Here is a 20,210-nt window from a genome sequence, read left to right on the forward strand (position 1 = left end):
TTTGTAGTCTGCTTCTCTGAATATATGACTATGCACCGAAACATTTACATTTTATAGAGAACAGAAAGAAATCTCATCCCAAAAGACAAGTGAAAAGAAAATTTAAATCTGATCTCACAGTCTGGGTAGTGGACAATCAGATTCTGAACATTCTGAATGAAATTGTTGTCATTTGAATTTTCTAATTGTCTCTGTTAGCTACCCACTGAGTGGTCGAGTCAGTGCAGTTAGTCAAAAGGTTGTGTGTGGTATTATATAATTTCAGGAGTTTCCTGTGATTAACTGTCATAAGCTGCAAACAAGTCATTTGACTAGACTTTATTGAAAGCCATCGTCTATATGCTGGACAAGTTTAAGTATCTGACTTGTGAAGGACTTCCCTGACCATAAAGCAGCCTTTTGGCAAATAAGAGTTAGTTCAATAACAGGAACTATTCTCTCTCATAGAGTTTAAAGGGATGGCAGATGAGGGAAATTGGACAAAATTTCTTTTGTTTGGTTCTTTCCCAGATTTCAAAAATTAAAAAAACCTGGGCTTTCCTCCAGGTCATTGGAATACACTTTGAGGCCATACAAGCATTAAAAAGTGAGAACCACCATTGTTTTATTAAAGTTTCTATTTTTTTTATTTGTTCAACATGAATATCAACCAATCCCATTTTTCGTATCTTCGTATCTTGAATTGCTGTTTCTGGTTCTTCTCTATGAAAGGCCGAGTATAATTATACACTGGCCTCCCATTTTCCTTGGAAGCCTGCATTTCTTAAGTTTCCCCTTAACCCTGCCATTTAACAACGGCTGATGAGCTATTTGGTTTGCCATGATGTTCTTACAGTGACATGAATTTGTTGGATCATTATTCAGCTGTTTCAAGTCGTCTGACTATTCTTCGTCAAATCATTTGATTCCAGGGTAGCCTTCCATTTCTGCAAGGAGTGCCATTATATTATCGTCAGCTTCAATTGTTTCTTCAGAGAATGGGTTTTCTTCAAGAATAGAAACTATTCTTCTAGAAAGTTATTAAAATGAAGAATATCTGGAGAGAGCCCTGGCACAAAGTGCGTTTAGCACCCTCTAAGAATAGATTTTCTAGGCTCAAAACGTACAGATTTAACAAAAAGATCATAATTTTCTGTGGAAGAAAATGTGAAAAGCTTATGTGAAAAATGAATCATGATTTGGGTTCTTTGAAACAGTATTTTTTCAACAGCTTGCTTATTAGATTACATCATTGTGCAACTTTCACAAGTTAATAACATTCCAAAATTCAGATTTCTATTTTTTGAACAAAATTTATTCCGTTTTTCAAAAGTGTCATTCTAAGATAGTGTATTTTACAAAAGATTGTGCTGCTGCTCAATGGCAAATCCAATTGTGATTTACACCATTCTGCAGAACAAATAATTATTCATGAAAACAAAGACATGTTTGAAGTCTACAGTGTAAATACGTATAATGCAGATACCTCATGTTTAATTTAAATGAAGAGAGAGAATAATTCTATCTGTAAATTGTAAATCTAGAAGACCAACAGCATGTAAAAATCATCAAAAATATCATTTGGTCCCCAAACATTTAAGTAGGAAAGGGTTATGCATTCTGACATTTATCACATGAACTATAAAAACATTGTATACAAAAGTATATAAAAGATAACTTTTGAAGTCATGCTTAACATATTCAAAACATAGAAAAATGTATTTTAGAAAATATTAACGAATTATATTATTACAATGCTTTGAAATTAAAATGAACTCTGAAAAATACAGATTGTAAACACTTCATTTCATTAGATTAAATTAATTTTCTATTACTTTTTAAAACTTAATTTCTCTCTATACAATACTATGGGCAACAAACTATCTCCAACAGAACATAATGTCCTAATAGCATCTGTTCACCAGATACCCCTGTTGTACTGTAATTTGTAATCTTGTGTTTTAAAAATTGTATATGCCATTTCCAAAGACACTTCAGGGAATTAGCCAGACACATATATATATACATATTTCTTAAAAAATAGTTAATTTAATATCCACTAGTACAAGTTAATAATCTAAATATAAAAATTGAAAATATTTTAATGCAACTGTATAAATGGGAAAGGACTATAGAAATCAGAGGTAAACTAAGTTTGTTACTGTAAAACTACCATTTTCTTCCCTCCATAATTGTACAGAAATATACAGTTGTTACATTTTCTCAAGTTAAGATTCTTATTCAATAAAGACTGAAGCATTATACTGGTATAGCTCTACTTTAGTTCCAGCTATTCCAGGAGAGAGTAGTATGGCATCAAATCATGTTAGCAGTTTGATTCCACGGCAGCCACCAATTTGCCAGTTTTCCGCACTTCCTTCTCTTTCTTCTGAAACTTTTCTTTCTGTTTCTCCAGTTTTTCTTGTGTTTTTTTAATATCTTTAATTTTTTTCTTTATTGTTGCTCGGTCATTTTGACTGGATACTCCTAAAGCCTTTAAAAGAAAAGTTATGTTGAGCAGAGCAGAATACAGTAAAAAAAGAGTCTTTTATTGTGGCATTAATTTTCATAAAACAAAAAATTAATATTTCAATTTTTAACATATTTTCCTTGTATCAGCTATAGCAGAAATAAAGTCCAACTTCTATGGCTTCCTCTACAGAAGTAACTGACAACATTATCGAAAAGAAATCATCAATATGTGGGCAATATCCAGTTCTTTACCATCACTCTGAGCTAAATGACAGGTGTGTTAAACATCTGACGTGTTTGGAAGCTATCAGGTCTTGGATTAGGAATAACAGGCTCAGACCCAAATAGGGTGGAGGAGCTATGGATTCAGAAACCCATGAATGAATGAACCTTTATTGTCAAAGTACAACCATGTATACATTGAGATTGGCTGAGCCTCCTTTTGTGCCCCCACCCCCAACTTACAGTGACACAAACCCTCCATCTTATTACACCATGTGAGCTAATTGCACAACACACCAGCCTCGCAAGTCAATCGTGCATAAAGTTTATAAAATTATATCCCGTTCAAACAGCCCATGGATAGAAGCTGTTCTTCAGCCTGTTGGCGCGGCTGGCTATACTCCTATATCTCCTACCCAATGGTAGGAGAGTAAAGAGATACCGTCCAGGGTGCGAGTCATCCCTGAGAATTTTCCTCACTCTTCCAAGGCAACGAGCCCTGGCGATGTCATCCAGTGGTGTCAGGGGACAGCCCACAATGTCTTGTGCTGTGCTCACAACCCTCTGTAATGCTCTCCACCCTCTGTAATGCTCATCATGACTTGAGGCCCCAGGGACAGAAAACTCACAATCTAGGTGTACTTGACTCAGCTCTTTCTGGAAGGTGGAAGTCATGGCTTTTACCCAGTTTTGGTAAAAATGGAATCGAATGATCTTACTTGTAGTTACAGGCACCAGAAATTGTTGTTGTTATTATATGATTACTTTGGTTGTGGCTTCTTATTGTATACATCACTAACTCCATTTTAGACCAATCCCATAAACAAACAAATGTAGCAAACCTATTAACATTGTCATGATGATTTTTGAATCTTTACTGTTTTTTTTTAAATTCTTAGACTGTTCCAGGTGTAAGTCTGGATTCAACCCAATGTGTTTCAATGTAGCTAATATGCACTGGACTACAAAAAATCTTTTCAGAATCTTTCTTCTAAAAACCATTAGGTTGTCCTATAGAATCTAAAAAACCAAATGGCCAGTTCTAAACATGTGTTCTCACATTTGTAAATAGCAGCTGCTTTTTATTACCATGCACAGACTGCTGCGAATTCTGAGGGAGCTTTCAAAAATGTATTGTGGCAGAGATTTTTGAAGGGGTAAAAATGGAATATCATTCAGAGACTAAGTAAGTAAACAGATGTACCAAATGTAGTAGCCAATAGAAAACAAATAGGATTCTAATACCAGACCATCTTATTTGTCTCTTGAGAAACCTATATGTGGGCCAAGAAGCAACAGTGAGAACTGGACACGGAACCACTTGATTGGTTCAAAATTGGGAAAGGAGTCCAGCAAGGCTGTATACTGTCGCCTTGCCTATTTAACTTATATGCAGAGCACATCATGAGAAAGGCAGGGCTAGATGAATCAAAAGTTGGAATTAAGATTGCCAGAAGAAATATCAACAACCTAAGATATGCAGATGATACCACTCTAATGGCAGAAAGTGAAGAAGAACTAAAGAGCCTCTTGTTGCGGGTGAAGAAGGAGAGTGCAAAACTTGGGTTGAAACTTAACATTAAGAAAACCAAGATCATGGCATCCGGCCCTCTCATTTCCTGGCAAATAGATGGGGAAGAAATGGAGGTAGTGACAGATTTTATTTTCCTGGGTTCCAAGATCACTGCAGATGGGGACTGCAGCCAAGAAATTAAAAGACACTTGCTCCTGGGGAGGAAAGCCATGGCAAATCTAGATAGCACACTAAAAAGCAGAGACATCACCCTGTCAACAAAAGTGCGTATAGTCAAGGCTATGGTCTTCCCAGTTGCAATGTATGGCAGTGAAAGCTGGACCATAAAAAAGGCTGAGCGCCAAAGAATTGAGGCCTTTGAACTATGGTGCTGGAGAAGACTCCTGCGAGTCCCTTGGACTGCAAGGCGATCAAACCGGTCAGTCCTAGAGGAGATCAACCCTGACTGCTGTTTAGAAGGTCAGATCCTGAAGCTAAAACTCAAGATACTTTGGCCACCTAATGAGAAGGAAGGACTCACTGGAGAAGAGTCTAATGCTGGGAAAGATTGAGGGCAATAGAAGAAGGGGACGACAAAGAATGAGGTGGCTGGATGGAGTCACTGAAGCAGTAGGCGTGAGCTTAAATGGACTCCAGACAATGGTAGAGGACAGGAAGGCCTGGAGGAACGTTGTCCATAGGGTCGCAATGGGTCAGACACGACTTCGCAGCTAACAACAACAATACCGCCTCAGTCATCAAGATCACCCTAACAGCAATTTCTGGAATAACTTAACTTCACAGGACAATTGTCAAAATTAAAAGAAAACACCTCACTCATATAGACCGGGCTGTATTTTTTTTTAAAAAGATAGATGAAATCATAGTAATGTTATAAACTGATGTAATATAATTTTTTATCAACAGATGGCAACCTCTGATAAGACTATAAACCCATTTTGGCTTTTTTTAACATTACATCATGCACTTACAATTCTCAACCCAAATAAAACTTAAAATGAATTTGGACAGATTATTATCTACTGCTTAATAGTGAATAATCCTCATTGAATACAATGAGACTTCCTTGGATTGTTTCCTATAGTTTAGGAGGTAAATCCTAAAATGGTTTTACAACATAATCCTGAACAAGCTGTTTCCTGAGAAAACCAACTGTGTCAAATGGGATGTCTTCATTGATGAGCAAGCATATTGGGCTTGCCTTCCTATGGAATATATAATCATTTAGGGAAATACAATATTCAATGTATTATTCTGTTCTGACACAGAGAGAGTATGTAGACTCTAGAAGAAACCACAAATTAATGTTACAAGCCCTACGTAGGGAAGGAAGGGATATTACTGCATAATTCAGCAATAAAAATCCATTTAATACAAGGTACTGTTCCACCCAGGATTTACTAAATACAGTAAAAATTGTAATTTATACTATTACCTCAAGTCTAATATAGATTTACACAGAAACATGGGCTTACCTTCAACTTTTCACTGTCAAGCAGCATTAACTGTTGCCCATCAATATTTCTGCTCGTGAATTCTGAGATGTACTGCTCCATGTTCATTCCTATTAGCCAATGGCAGACCTGTTGTGTGGTCCATTCAGAAATGGGTCTGTTGTGCCACTGGTTTTGTTTTCCAGTAGCTGAAGGTTCATCATCTATGGTCTGATTAAGTAAAATCAAATTAATCAATTTTCCCCAATAAACACTAATTTAATTTTATTGACTTTAAAACTAGAAAACAATTTCCAGTGTTTTAGAATCTTAGAAGGCTTTCACAATGGACTTAACTTGAAGATTTTTAAACACACCTGTGTCAAAACAAGTTTAATCATAGATCTCTGAGACCATTCCTTACATTGTTCTCCATATAAAACGTTAACATCTTTTGAATAGATGAGTCAGTTACTTTTTTGAAGTTAAGTAACATTCCATGCTCTTTTTATGTGCGTAACAGCACAAAGTGAGCCTCATTAAGACAATGAACAAAACTTGCCGAAACCCTGGCAAGAGGCTGTTGCACTTCCAAGAACAGTTTGATAAATTACAGTTGCAAGAAAAAGTATGTGAACACTTTGGGATTACGTGGAGTTTTGCATGAATTGGCCATAAAATGTGCTCTAAACGTCATGTAAGTCACAACAATAGAAAAACACAGTCTGCTTAAAATAATACTACACAAACATTAGCTGTTGTCATGTTTTAATTGAAGATAAGATGGAAACGTTCACAGTGCAGGGTGGAAAAAGTATGTGAACCTTTGGACTTAATAACTGGTTGACCCTCCTTTGGCAGCAATAACCTCAACCAAACGTTTCCTGTAGTTGCAGATCAGACCTGCACAACGATCTGGAGTAATTTTGGACCACTCCTCTTCACAAAACTGTTTCAGTGTAGCAATATTCTTGGGATCTCTGGTGTGAATCGCTCTCTTAAGGTCATGCCACAGCATTTCAATCGGGTTGAGGTCAGGACTCTGACTGGGCCACTCCAGAAGGCGTATTCTGTTCTGTTGAAGCCATTGTTTTGTTGAATTACTTGTATGCTTTGGGTCATTGTCCTGTTGCATCACCCATCCTCTGCGGAGCTTCAGTTGGCAAACAGAGGGTCGTACGTTTTCCTGCAAAATGTCCTGATAAACTCTGGAATTCATTTTCCCATCAATGACAACAATCCGTCCAGGCCCTGAGGCAGCAAAGCAGCCCCAAACCATGATGCTCCCTCTGCCATGTTTTACAGTGGGGATGAGTTTTTGATGTTGGTGTGCTGTGCCTTTTTTTCTCCACACATAGTGTTGTGTGTTTTTCCCAAACAACTCAATTTTGGTTTCATCTGTCCATAGTATATTTTGCCAGTAGTGCTGTGGAACATCCAGGTGCTCTTTTGCAAACTTCAAACGTGCTGCAATATTTTTTTTGGACAGCAATGGCTTCCTCCGTGGTGTCCTCCCATGTACTCCATTCTTGTTTAATGTTTTCCTTATTGTAGATGTGTCAACAAAAATGTTAGCATGTGCCAGAGATTTCTGTAGGTCTTTAGCTGACACTCTAGGATTCTTCTTTACCTCATTAAGCATTATGCACTGTGCTCTTGCAGTCATTTTTACAGGACGACCACGCCTAGGGAGAGTAGCAACAGTGCTAAACTTTCTCCATTTGTAGACAGTCTGTCTTACCGTGGACACATGAACATCAAGGCTTTTGGAGATACTTTTGTAACCCTTTCCAGCTTCATGCAAGTCAACAATTCTTGATCGTAGGTCTTCTGAGAGCTCTTTTCTGTGAGGCATGGTTCACATCAGATAGTGCTTCTTGAGACCAGTAAACCCAAAACAGGTGTGTGTTTTTAAAGGGCAGGACAGCTGTCAGCAACACATCCAATATTATCGCACTGATTGGAGTCAAGGTTGGCTCACTCCCGACTCCAATTAGCTCTTGGAGAAGTCATTAGGCTAGGGGTTCACATATTTTTTCCACCCTGCACTGTGAATGTTTACAGGTTATGTTCAATTAAAACATGACAACAGCTAATGTTTGTGTAGTATTATTTTAAGCAGACTGTATTTTTCTATTGTTGTGACTTACATGACGTTTAGAGCGCATTTTATGGCCAATTCATGCAAAACTCCACGTAATTTATTTATTATTTATTTATTAATTAGATTTCTATACCCTTTTTCCACCCTGCACTGTGAATGTTTACAGGTTATGTTCAATTAAAACATGACAACAGCTAATGTTTGTGTAGTATTATTTTAAGCAGACTGTATTTTTCTATTGTTGTGACTTACATGACGTTTAGAGCGCATTTTATGGCCAATTCATGCAAAACTCCACGTAATTTATTTATTATTTATTTATTAATTAGATTTCTATACCGCCCTATTCCCGAAGGACTCAGGGCGGTTTACAGGGCAAAGTTAAAAACAGTTAAAACAGTACAAAAGTTAAAATACAGTTAAAATTAAAATAGAATTAAATAATGTTAGCCCAAATTTAAAATTTAATTTAAAATTTAAAAATTTAAAACCCCTCGGTCCAGGCCAGCTAAATCAAACAACCAGGTTTTTAGGTCCCGGCGAAACGAACGAAGGTCAGGGGCGGTCTAGAGTTCCACAGGCAGGTCGTTCCACAGGGCAGGCGCACCCACAGAGAATGCCCTCCCCCTAGGGATAACCCGCCGGCACTCACTGACTGGCGGCACCCTAAGGAGGCCCTCCCTGTGGGAGCGCACAGGATGATGGGAGATTGATTCTGGCAGCAGGTGCTCCCTAAGATAACCCAGACCCATGCCATTTAGGGCTTTATAGGTCATCACCAGCACCTTGAATCTCACCCGGAGGGCAACCGGAAGCCAATGCAGCTCACGGAGGAGTTACATGGGAGTGTTGGGAAACTCCCATCACAACTCGCGCGGCCGCATTCTGCACCAGCTGAAGCCTCCGAGTGGTCCTCAAGGGCAGCCCCATGTAGAGAGCATTGCAGTAGTCTAACCGGGAGGTCACGAGTGCATGAGTGACTGTGCGTAGGGCATCTCAGTCCAGATAGGGCCGCAATTGGCGCACCAGGCGAACCTGGGCAAAAGCCCCCCTGGTCACAGCTCTTATATGATCTTCCAAAGTGAGCCGTGAATCCAGGAGGACGCCCAGGTTGCGAGCCCTATCAACGGGGGGTAACACATCATCCCCCATAATTAAAGATGGACAAAACTGGTTCATCCGAGATGCCGGTATGCACAGCCACTCAGTCTTGGCGGGATTGAGTCGAAGCCTGTTTCTCCCCATCCAAACCCGGACTGCCTCTAGGCAACGGGACATCACGTCGAGGGCATTGCTGGGTTGGTTCGAGGTGGAGAGAAAAAGTTGGGTATCATCAGCGTACTGATAATAACCCACCCCGAAACCACGAATGAGCTCGCCCAGTGGCTTCATATAGATGTTGAACAGGAGGGGGGAGAGGACCCAAAGGGTTCACATACTTTTTTTGCAACTGTACATCTGTTATTAACTTCACTAATTATATAATTAAATTGGTCTAACACAGAAAAATAATTTGAAATTAATGATAAAAACTCTTTAGATTCTGGTCTTCTAAGTACAGAATAATGATTGAGAAATCTATGATTGTTGGCTTTAGATTGCAAAGCTTCCTGGAACTTAAAGATGGACCAATTAGAAAAAAATAAAAGAAAAAAAATCTGAAACCATTTTTATACTGTTTGACTTAGACACGTAATTTCTGTTAATTCATTGAATGGGCCAATGGAAGCAATTGTAATGCTTAGTTATATATACATAATTCTATGTTGGTTTTAACATATAATTAACTGCAAAGTATTCTTTTAATGGAGAATTGGTTTGTTTGCCCTAGTTTGCAGTATCTCATGAAGATATTGTTAAGGGATAAAGACCACATTCTTTGTCATTAGTATCACTTCTAGCAACAGTAAACCCATATTACTTTACATATTTCTCCTACAGCAGATTACACTTTTAGCCAGTAGCTGATACTTTGATCAACACATTTGATCCTGGAATTTCATCTTGTTTGCTAAAAACTGGTAATCTACTATTTTAGTTTGCATGTTCTTTCTGGACCAAGATATGCCATTCATTTCAAATTCACGACAAAAGAGGAAGTCTAAAATGCCTCCAGTTTAAACTCAATTACTGCATTAATCTTGGTGGCCCTGCTCAGACTAAAGTATAAACTAGCTTGTACATTGCATAAAGCCATAACATGAATTAGAATGAGTTAAAGCACAACTTGAGTCAAATCACACAAGTTGGTATGTCTGGCCAATAAGAAACATTCAGATACAGGTAATCAGCTAGTACTGTAAATCAGTGGTCCCCAACTTTTGAGGCTTGGTGGCCCGGCTGGGGGGGGGGAGAGGGGAACTGGGCTGCATGAGCAGTGAGCCAACCCGCATGCGTAGCCTTTATGCACTCATGGAAGGGCTGCATGTGCATGGGCTGGCCCGCTGCTTGCGTAGCCCAATTCCATATAGGTCACAGCCCAGTAGTGGGCTACGGCTCAGGGGTTGGGGCCCCCTGCTGTAAACTTTAAAGTATTTTTGTTCATTGTGTTTAACACGTTGTAAGATGGGAGTTAAATAGCTGGGCCAATCCCATTTTAATTTTTTGGCTACAATACCATTATTCAGGAGTTCATTACCAAATTTCAATACACCCTGCAAAATTGGAGACGCTTGGAGACGATAAGCAGTGTACAAGCTACAGATTGCCTTTCCCTACTTTAGTGTATCAAGCAAACCAGAGAATTCAGTTTATTTCTTTTAAATAGGAAAGCCATAATTTTAAACAAAACATGTATGGAGCCATCATTCTCATCCAACCAAAATCAACTCCTGTTTCCAACAAAGAAAATAAAGAGCCAAAAATAATTAAACTGCTCAAAAAATACAACATTCGTAAGACAACTGGAAGACACAGATACAGGGGTGGGGGAGAATTAAACTCCAAAATAAAATTCTTACAAAGAAGCCCCAAGAGCTTAAAAAAAAGAAATTACTAGCAAAAACGTTTTGTTAGAGCAGGGGTGTCAAACTCAATTTCATTGAGGGCCGCATCAGCATTGCAGTTGCCCTCAGGGGGCTGGGTGGGTATGGCCAGGGTGGGCGTGGCCTACTGGGTGGGCGTGGCTAGAGTGTGTATGGCCTACTGGGTGGGCATGGCCAGCTCTACATCGTTCGCATCAAGGTTGCCTATGGGGGCCTGGGCAGGAGTGGGACAGATCTGAGGGTCTCTGGCAGAAGGAGGGTCTCTGGGCCAGGGCCAAGGCAGTGGGGGCCGTTCCCTCACTATTTCCAGGATGGCTTCATGGGCCACATGAAACCACTTCTCGGGCCGGATCTGGCCCCCGGGCCTTGTGTTTGACATGTCTGTGTTAGAGTAAACTACATGCAGGACTGTTAACACTTATCAGCAAATGCTGAGCTTATCTTTTATTACAAACAAAAACAAAATAAAAGCCCTCACTCAATCCTGCATAATTCTGAAAGACACAATTTTCCCACTTAAAAAAAAGGCTTCATAAAGACTCTAAAATAATTTCAACGGCTAGAATTATACCTTATGGTCCAAAGACTGAAGAAGCATCTTAGAATGGAAAATAGCAATTGAGAACTCTGTATTCTGTTAGAAATGCCATTACATGCCATTCATATCAATCCTACCAGCAGCTTCCTTATGAAGTATATTGGATTCATTAGAGCTACTCAGAATCAATAAATCATAGATTTGGGTTGCAATTTAAAAATGTTGTGTATTGGACTCACGTTTGAAAAGATAAATGTCTTTATCTTTATTTTAAAATAAATTATAACAAATAATTGATAAAACTATCACTTCATTTAAATATTTAACGAAAAATTTATTATATTTAGAAAAATATGCAATAAATGCATTACACATTTATTATTTTATTTACAAAACTCCACAGAAAAATGGTAATATTGACAAAGAAAAAAAATAATGTATTGAACTTAACAGGCCAAAATCTGGCTAGGATTACTAATGTCTATTATTGTTATGTTAGACAAACTGAAATGACAAGGTGGTCTGAATTGTGACATCAACAACACACAGAGACACACTGAAACTCACCTCATCTGAAGAGAAGGTTAAAGTGTGTGAACGCCCTGAAAGATTAGGCTCTGCCACTAACCCTGACAGATCACAACTTGGCTTGCTATGATATGAATCATCTATGAAAATTCTACTCTGCAAACAAGTGAAAATAATGTTTTGTTAACTTATCCCTTGGAATAAATCACAAGGAGACAAAGCACCTTTTTTAAAAAGTAAAAATAAAAAAGCACCTACTTAACAATAGCATTAAGCTATATATATCTACAATGATATACATCATTTATACAATCATTTATGTATTCTTCCCAACATATAAAATATATAAATATTGAGAATTTATCAGTGGGAGTGAAGGAAGTCTTTTAGGAATACAGGGTTAGTGACAGTTATTCCTTGAAACCAGTGGCCATCTCAGGTATGAAGTTTTAAATCTTAAAGGAAAACCGAGATTTCCACCAGCAGTGTTAGCTACTGGCTATTTCCAATTAAGCAAAGGAAAAGCAATTTTTTTGACTGACCCTTCCTGTTGCAGCCTTTTTATTTTGAAGTTTCCTTCTGATCCTCAGAAATGTATTTTACTAAGAAGTGCACAAATGGGCAGAGGAGACAGAAATCCTCTCTCCTGAAAATATTAACACCTAAGCACTTTGCTCAAGTCTTATGGGAAACGTGTTTTAGGATTTTGCTCATCACAGTTTGGATTACAAATCTGAGTATTAGTTTATTTAGCCAGAATAGTCATCCAAAAGGGAAAAAAAAGAAACAAAAATTCATAATTCCAAGCTTTTGTAGGAAAATTAAAGCTCTCCTTAAAACGGGTGATTTGTATTATTATTATTATTAAGTGTGTACGTTATTTGATTCTGTTGTAAGTCTGGGTGACATCTAAGTTTAAAATAATAGAATCTGAGAATGGAAATGTCTGAAAAATATTAACAATGAAATCTCACAAATCAAACATCATATAAAAAGCTACCACCCATTGCAACTCAAAGTTGGAGGAAAAGCCCAACTTTAAGGGCTTGTTTAAATAATGGGGACCATATAAATATCTGGGAAGAATATTGTTTCAGAGAGGAAGTGCTATGACTGAGGTGGCCTACTTCCTATGTCCCTTTGTGTGATACTGTTTAATTGATGGGATATGCCCACTCTGCTCAATTATATAGGATGGGCAGAAGCTATGGAATAGTAGTCCCCAAACCTTTTTGGCACCAGGGACTGGTTTCGTGGAAGACAATTTTTCCACAATCTGGGAAAGGAGGGAGGAGGAATGCACAATCAAAATCCAGTGCATGTGAAGTTTTGCTTGCCCACCGCTTACCTCCGGTGTGGCCCGGTTCCTAAGAGGCCACGGACCGGTACTGGTCTGTGGCCCAGGGGTTGAGGACCCCTGCTAAAGATAGGTAGATAACCAAACCTATACCAGCCTTTATAGGTGATCACTAGCACCTTGAACAATAACCGGAAGCTTACTAACAACCAGGGCACCTCAAGAATTGGAGGTGTTATGTGGGCATGCCCATCATCACTACCCATGCCACTGTATTTTGGATCAGTTGCAGTAAGTGATCTTTAGGAGCTACTCATGTACACTATTGCAGTAGTTCAAACATGAGGTGACCAAAGCATGATATCAATGTTTTACAGTAAAGGTTCCTGGTCCACATATGAACACAAACACTTGAAGAATCTGTATGAAGGCCATCTTGGCCACAGCTGTCCTCTGCTCTTTCAGTAGAAACTATAGTTCAAGAATATTCGCAAGTTATGTAACAGTCCTAAAGAGGAAGTGTAACCTCTTTCAGGATAAAAGAGAGAACATTTCTAGATTTGGTGGTCCAAAAAAAACCCCACACCAGTTATTCAGTTTTGTCATGATTAAGCTTAAACTTATTCCTCCCCATACAGTTCTCCACACACTTCAGAAAATTTTGACAACATCATCTGGTCAGTGAGGGGTTGATATGTACAACTGGGTAACTTGGAAAGAAGGAACAAAGTGACAAAATAAGAAAGGTTAACTATTTTGATCCTAATTATACTTGTCGAAAATGAGTTAAAAATCTAAGTACATACTTGCATATAAGTTTAAAGGGCCTAGATTATATTTATTTTTATGCCTATATCCTGCCTATCTGGAAGAATAAACTTTTTGTCCCAGTTTGAAATACATTTAATTATTTATTTTTTCAGTGTGTCAGGGAAATAATGTTTGGAAAAGAAGTAAATATCTTGCTCCCTTCCTCTCCATCTTGGTCAATTTAAATTCAAATTTAATGTCTCTATTTATTGCATTAATGTTTTATATTGGCATTTATATTGATTTTAAATGGCCTAGAATTGCCTTTGGCAAGATGAGTAGCATATTAGTTTAATAAATAAATACATTCCAAATGTATATTATAGCTGCTGCTACAAAGGTGAAAAATATGCACAGGTTGTCCTCAACGTACAATCATTCACTTAACAACCGTTTGAAGTTGCAATGGGCTCAAAAAAAGTTATCTACATCTTGTCCTCAAAGTTACAATTGTGGCACCACCTGGCAGTCATGTAATTGCATTTTGGACACTTGGCAGCCAACTTACATTTACACCTGGTTGCAGCATCCGGCAATCATGTTTTGTGATCCCGCCCCCCCTTTTTTTTTTGCAAAAACACCCATTGGATGAGCTTGATTTGGACTTACGGTCTTGTGACTTGTTTAATGACTGTCATAAAAATGGCTGTAAAATAGAGTCTGATAATATGATAATATGGTGACTCAACTTATGACAGCAATGACTTATGACCAAAATTCCAGGCTCAATTGCGGTAGTAAGTTGAGGACTACCTGTATCCGTTTAGCTACTTAATATTTCATAGCCCAGAGACACCGAACATCGTTAAAACTTTTAAGTCACTCAACATTACATGCTAGTAAAACTCATTTAGTATTTGTTATTTTGGGATGCATTACAAACAAATACTGCAAAGGATTAATGATCAGAATCACCAAAGGAACAAGTAGCTTAACTGAAATTAGACTACTTTACTAATACTTTTATTAAGATCTCAGTCACTAGGGATTTGAAGAGCAATGGGCAGAATTGATTGGGAACACACTCTAAAGCTCCTATTTTCCTTGAAGAGGTTCAGCTTTTACATCAAGAAACAACATGAGAAAAATGTTAAACCAGGGACTTTAATAGTATGTGATAAAAGGTAAAGGTTCCCACGCACAGGCGTGCTAGTCGTTTCCCACTCTAGGGGCCGGTGCTCATCTCCGTTTCAAAGCCAAAGAGCCAGCACTTGTCCGAGGACGTCTCCGTGGTCATGTGGCAAGCATGACTAGACGCCGAAGGCGCACGGAACACTGTTACCTTCCCACCGTAGTGGTCCCTATTTTTCTACTTGCATTTTTACGTGCTTTCGAGCTGCTAGGTTGGCAGAAGCTGGGACGAGTAACAGGCACTCACTCTGTTACGTGGCACTTGGGATTTGACCCGCCAAACTGCCGACCTTCTGATCGACAAGCTCAGCGTTCTAACCCACTGAGCCACCGCTCAGTGATACTACTTGTTTAATAGACATACTTGTTTAATAATTTGCAAAAAGCATTTGCGCAATAGCTTACTTATGCAAGAGGAGTTATCTATATGGATTCAATATTCGCACAAGAATCAAACGGGTGATTCTACAACTATTACTTTGCACCAGCTAAATGATCCCATTTGATATGACTCAATCAATTTGTATTTCATATTTCTTGCATTAATATATTTAATGTACTACAAATATTAATTAATCTGGATGGAAAAAGGGAAATGCCAGTCAGGCTCTACAGTGGGGATATAATAGCTGGGTAAGGGGATCAAACAACCAAGAGTTTGCTTTGCATCCCAGAAGACTCTTAGACAAACATACATGAATGTATGCATTGTGCTAATGGATCCACAGAATGGTCAGTCTGGATCCAACCCATTATTGCTTCACTAATGAATTACAAACTGCACTGGCTAAGTTCACACAACATCCTAAATCAAACAAAACTATATTATGGTTTAAGTTAAACCTTAGGATGATTGTGAATCTAACCAGAGAGCTACTTTCCTTATTGATTCACTTTATTTTGTCAGCTGAAAAGCCTTAAACACAAGTTTTCCCTAGTGAAAGGAAACCATTCAGCCATTTGCAAGCAGGCATAAATTGGTTAAAATTATGTTGGCAAATACTTTGCAAGCTTCCAAGATATAAGAAATGATCTGCCAAAGAAAAGTAAGACAAAATGAAAAAAAGCATGGTTTAGATTGCATACCCAAGATTATCACAAACTTGAAATAGCAAATGTATCTGTAAAAGAAAACCAAGCTACAGAAAGATTTACCCACTAAATTTGAAATTAACATTATCACAAAGGATGTAGAATGCAAGCTTATAAACTCTGTATAGGATATAAAACAAAGCACTAGACTAAATGATGACATTATTAGATTCAGCTTTGGAATAATTACTTTCTGTAAGCACAGAAAATGTAGCTTTTAACAGATTTAGCTATTTATTATTTATCTAAATATCAACTCTTGATACATAAAAATATGCAAGAGCCCCTCTCAACCATAAACATTTCAGCAAATTTAATATTTTTACTTAATTTTATAATATTTTTATTATAGTAGAGGGATCCCATGGTCCTCCATGTGTTACTGCTTAAGAAGTTTAGAAGAAAAATTTGCCTGAAGTTTCACTAAATATATTGAACAATTTTACTATTTTTAATATGTTATTTGCATCTTAACCAAGAAAGTTGCAGTTGATAGAAATTTCTTCTAAATGATATGATGGATCACTGGTATCAAAAAGTAGTTTGTTTACTATGATTAATTAATATTAATTAAATTAATTAAATTACTGCACAGGCCACATATATCAACTTTCTGACTCAGTACTTTTAACAGTTCTGTTAAATATGAAGCAGGGATTTTAATAGTAATGTTTGATTTAACAACAAAAATAAAAAAGGCATGGATTTATGCCTTCCCACATTTCACATTCTTTTTTTAACAACTTGACAGCCATCTTGCAAGATCTTGGATCCATCATTACTAATCAAGATTTGCCAAGGAGAGACATGTTTACTTAAGGAAAGTTAGCATTAGTAATTTTTTTTTCTATACTTGTGGTTAGTTGCTTTAACTGTTGTACAATTATACATATCTTTATAAATGATTGGAAAAGCTGTCAGAAGCAATTTGTTAATTTTTTTTGAAAATAAATTTTTAAAAAAGCTAGGAGAAAGAAATAGTTCTTATAGTTTGTAATAAATTACCTTTCATAAACAATATGAAAGGACCACTGAACCCAGAAAGATTTTGATCTAACAAAACATTTCTCCTGATGGGACCGAGCTCAACAATTCTTTCTCTCTTAGCAGAGTCTTTTACACTGCTAGGTCCAGGGGTGTCAAACTCAATTTCATTGAGGGCCGCATCAGCATTGCGGTTGCCCTCAAGGGGCCGGGTAGGTATGGCCTGGGTGGGCGTGGCTAGAGTGCGTATGGCCTACTGGGTGGGCGTGGCCAGCTCTACATCGTTCGCATCAAGGGTGCCTATGGGGGCCGGGGCAGGAGTGGGACTGGTCTGAGGGTCTCTGGCAGGAGGAGGGTCTCTGGGCCAGGGCCAAGGCAGTGGGGGCCGTTCCCTCACTGTTTCCAGGATGGCTTCGCAGGCCACATGAAACCACTTCGTGGGCCGGATCCGGCCCCCGGGCCTTGTGTTTGACATGTCTGGCTAAGTCCAATGCCCTAAGGATTGGATTATTCCTTAAATAGAAGATTTGACTGAAAAGAAAGAAAGAAAAGGCTCTCTTTCCCATGACTTTAATTACTCGAAATGAAGTACTGCCTTGTCAGGAATCCAACCCTACATATTTCAATAGTCCTTTCTGGACTGTAGTGTAGAAGCTAAATTTTACCTAGCATTTCATGCCATACTGAAATTTCACACATTAAGAGAGATCTCTATAGTTTTAACATAAACATCCCCAGAAATGTCAGTAATATGTACAGTGATGACTAACTTGTAAACTGCATTTCCAGGTTGTATACAAGATATAAAGTAGTCCTTTGGGTTCAAAGAAGACATAAGGTAGCTCTAGAAAATCCGAGCAATATTAACTATTGAGGAAGTCAGTGTATCTAAAATGCATAATATATTCAAACAAGCTACATTTACCTTGCTTCTGGTCTTCTCTTGACTTTGTTCAATGGCAATATCCTGCCCACCCTGAGAAAAACTCAGGGTGCTACTAGAGCTATGTTCCTTATGGCTGTCTCCAAACCAAGAGAAAGGCATACAAGTAGGAATAGGTGAATCGGAATCTGAGGCAGATAAATTGTTGTCAGGGTCTTCCAATAATTCTCGGGAACCTCTGAAATAATATCATGTCCATAAAACCATATATCAACATTTACTCTACATGCAAATCAAGCTATTTAATGTGTTTGTCACAGTTCCTATTTTAACATTCAGTATAACCATTTATAACACAAAACTAAAATAAATTTAATAAACTGTGAATAAGCTTGGCTTACTATTTTTAAAGCATTTTAAAAATAGTTGTTACTAAGGGATTTTTGTCTTGTTGTAGCAAACAGAAAAGAACTCCCAGTGCTGAAAACCTTTTAGCAATAACTTTGGAGTTGGTACACAGAAAATGTATGTAAGTAAAAAAAATCTCTGATTATGTTACACTTTTCTTTTTTTTAGGAAAGTTTAAGATTGGGTATAGAAACAGGAGGTGTTGTTTTCTGTATGGAAAAAATTACCTCACAATTTAATCCATGAAATTCCCTTTTTCATCTCACTATTAATTAGCTTATTTTATTTTATAAAAAGGATAGAGTTAAAACTGCTGCATCTCTGAAATCTAAAACATGTTTATAAAGTTATTTCCAAATTAAAAGCAGAAATACAAATCTTTTAAAGATATAAATTGGACACAATAAGCACAAATGAATCATTTGTACAATATTCTGAATATGAACCCATGTTCTTCAAACCTTAAACCACTTTTTAGTAAATTGCTGTATAATAGTATCAGAGGATACTACAGCCAAATGATAAAGCTTGCTGTTAGACTTTGAACACAGTGCGTAACAAGACACAGGGACAGATTCTTCAAAAATATAAGAACTGGTTCTTAAAATACTACATAAAATACTTCATCCATTTGTACTTTCTCACATGGCTCATAGTTATTCAATACTATTCCGGACAGTGTGTAATAAAAAAAAGAATATTTACAGTGATTTAGCAATACAATATAAAAAGTTTCACCAGAAGTTATTATATTGTAATCCTAGGATTAATAACTTAAAAATATATAAAGGAAACTGCAGTGCAACTTGGACTTTTAAATATAGAATTTAAAAACAAAAAAGTATAGGACATTTGTCCACTTTTCCATTAATATCACTTCCAATGAAGTACGAGAAAAGAAATTCATTGAAACTTTGGTACAGTAAGTGTTTGGATTCTAGATTTTCTGGAAAAAGATCTTACAATTTATAAAATTGTTAAAAAACCAACATGGAAAAAAAACTATATTATGTAGATTGATAGAACACTTGCACCTGAAGACTGAAATTCTCAATAAAGTGTGCAATACTGAACTGTGAATTCATTCAGAAAAAACATTCTAGTTCCAAAGAAATATTTCAACTTGGAATGTATCAATAAGAATGTATCTATGTATACCTGCTGTCCAGAGAACCTCTTGCATTTTCTTTTTCTTGCTTTTTGCCTTTACCACCTGATTTTCTTAGGCCCCTGAAATTATATTGAACCAATAAATTAAGCACTTCATAAATCTTAAATTGCAATCCTTACCTAGAAGTAAGACTTATTCATTAAAGCACAGATTTTAATAGACATCTACAGGATTGAGTTGTTCTAAAGTATTCACATTAAAAGCCAAAATATAGCAGTTTTATCACTCTACTCTGATAAACACATAAATCACCATGTATTTTACAGTTCAAAATGTTCACAATAGAATATATGCTACACTGAATACTCTTTTATGAAAAATTACTTATTGAAGAATGAAAAAATGATACAGTATAATATAAATTAATAATATAATGTAAAGAGAAATGTTTTTCCTAGCTTCCCATAGATATGAGGCCTCACCCAACCCTAGGGCATTCCCAAATTTTAGGCCACAAATGATTTGATTAACTCTTGTTGGAGTATAATGCTATTTATTATCACCCAGAATTCCTATGACTTGTATACCAGTAGTGGTTCTGAGTACTTTTCAGCATTATGTATAACACAAGATAGAAAAATGTGGGTTAGACAGCATCATCACCAGATGGATTTGTAGCTGGCTGACCAGCCGTACTCAA

The 20,210-nt window shown here is 37.3% G+C and overlaps 1 protein-coding gene across 3 annotated transcripts in view; it reads right to left on the reverse strand.

Annotated features, from left to right (window-relative positions):
- Window positions 1-121: 121 nt before the first annotated feature.
- The window catches only part of LOC308660644 (neurabin-1-like), a 58,952-nt gene continuing 38,863 nt past the window's right edge, over window positions 122-20,210 (reverse strand). For all 3 annotated transcript variants that reach the window (XM_081315092.1, XM_081315091.1, XM_081315093.1), the window contains exons 15-18: window positions 19,558-19,629; window positions 18,034-18,229; window positions 5,683-5,871; window positions 122-2,473 (exon numbers count right to left, since the gene is read on the reverse strand). In XM_081315092.1, the coding sequence (XP_081171218.1) occupies window positions 2,306-2,473; window positions 5,683-5,871; window positions 18,034-18,229; window positions 19,558-19,629 (625 nt within the window). In that variant the 3' untranslated portion in view covers window positions 122-2,305. The remainder of the gene's footprint in view (window positions 2,474-5,682; window positions 5,872-18,033; window positions 18,230-19,557; window positions 19,630-20,210) is intronic.

The sequence above is a fragment of the Vipera berus genome (genome assembly GCF_964194415.1).
Source record: "Vipera berus genome assembly, chromosome: 1".
Taxonomy (NCBI): domain Eukaryota; kingdom Metazoa; phylum Chordata; class Lepidosauria; order Squamata; family Viperidae; genus Vipera; species Vipera berus.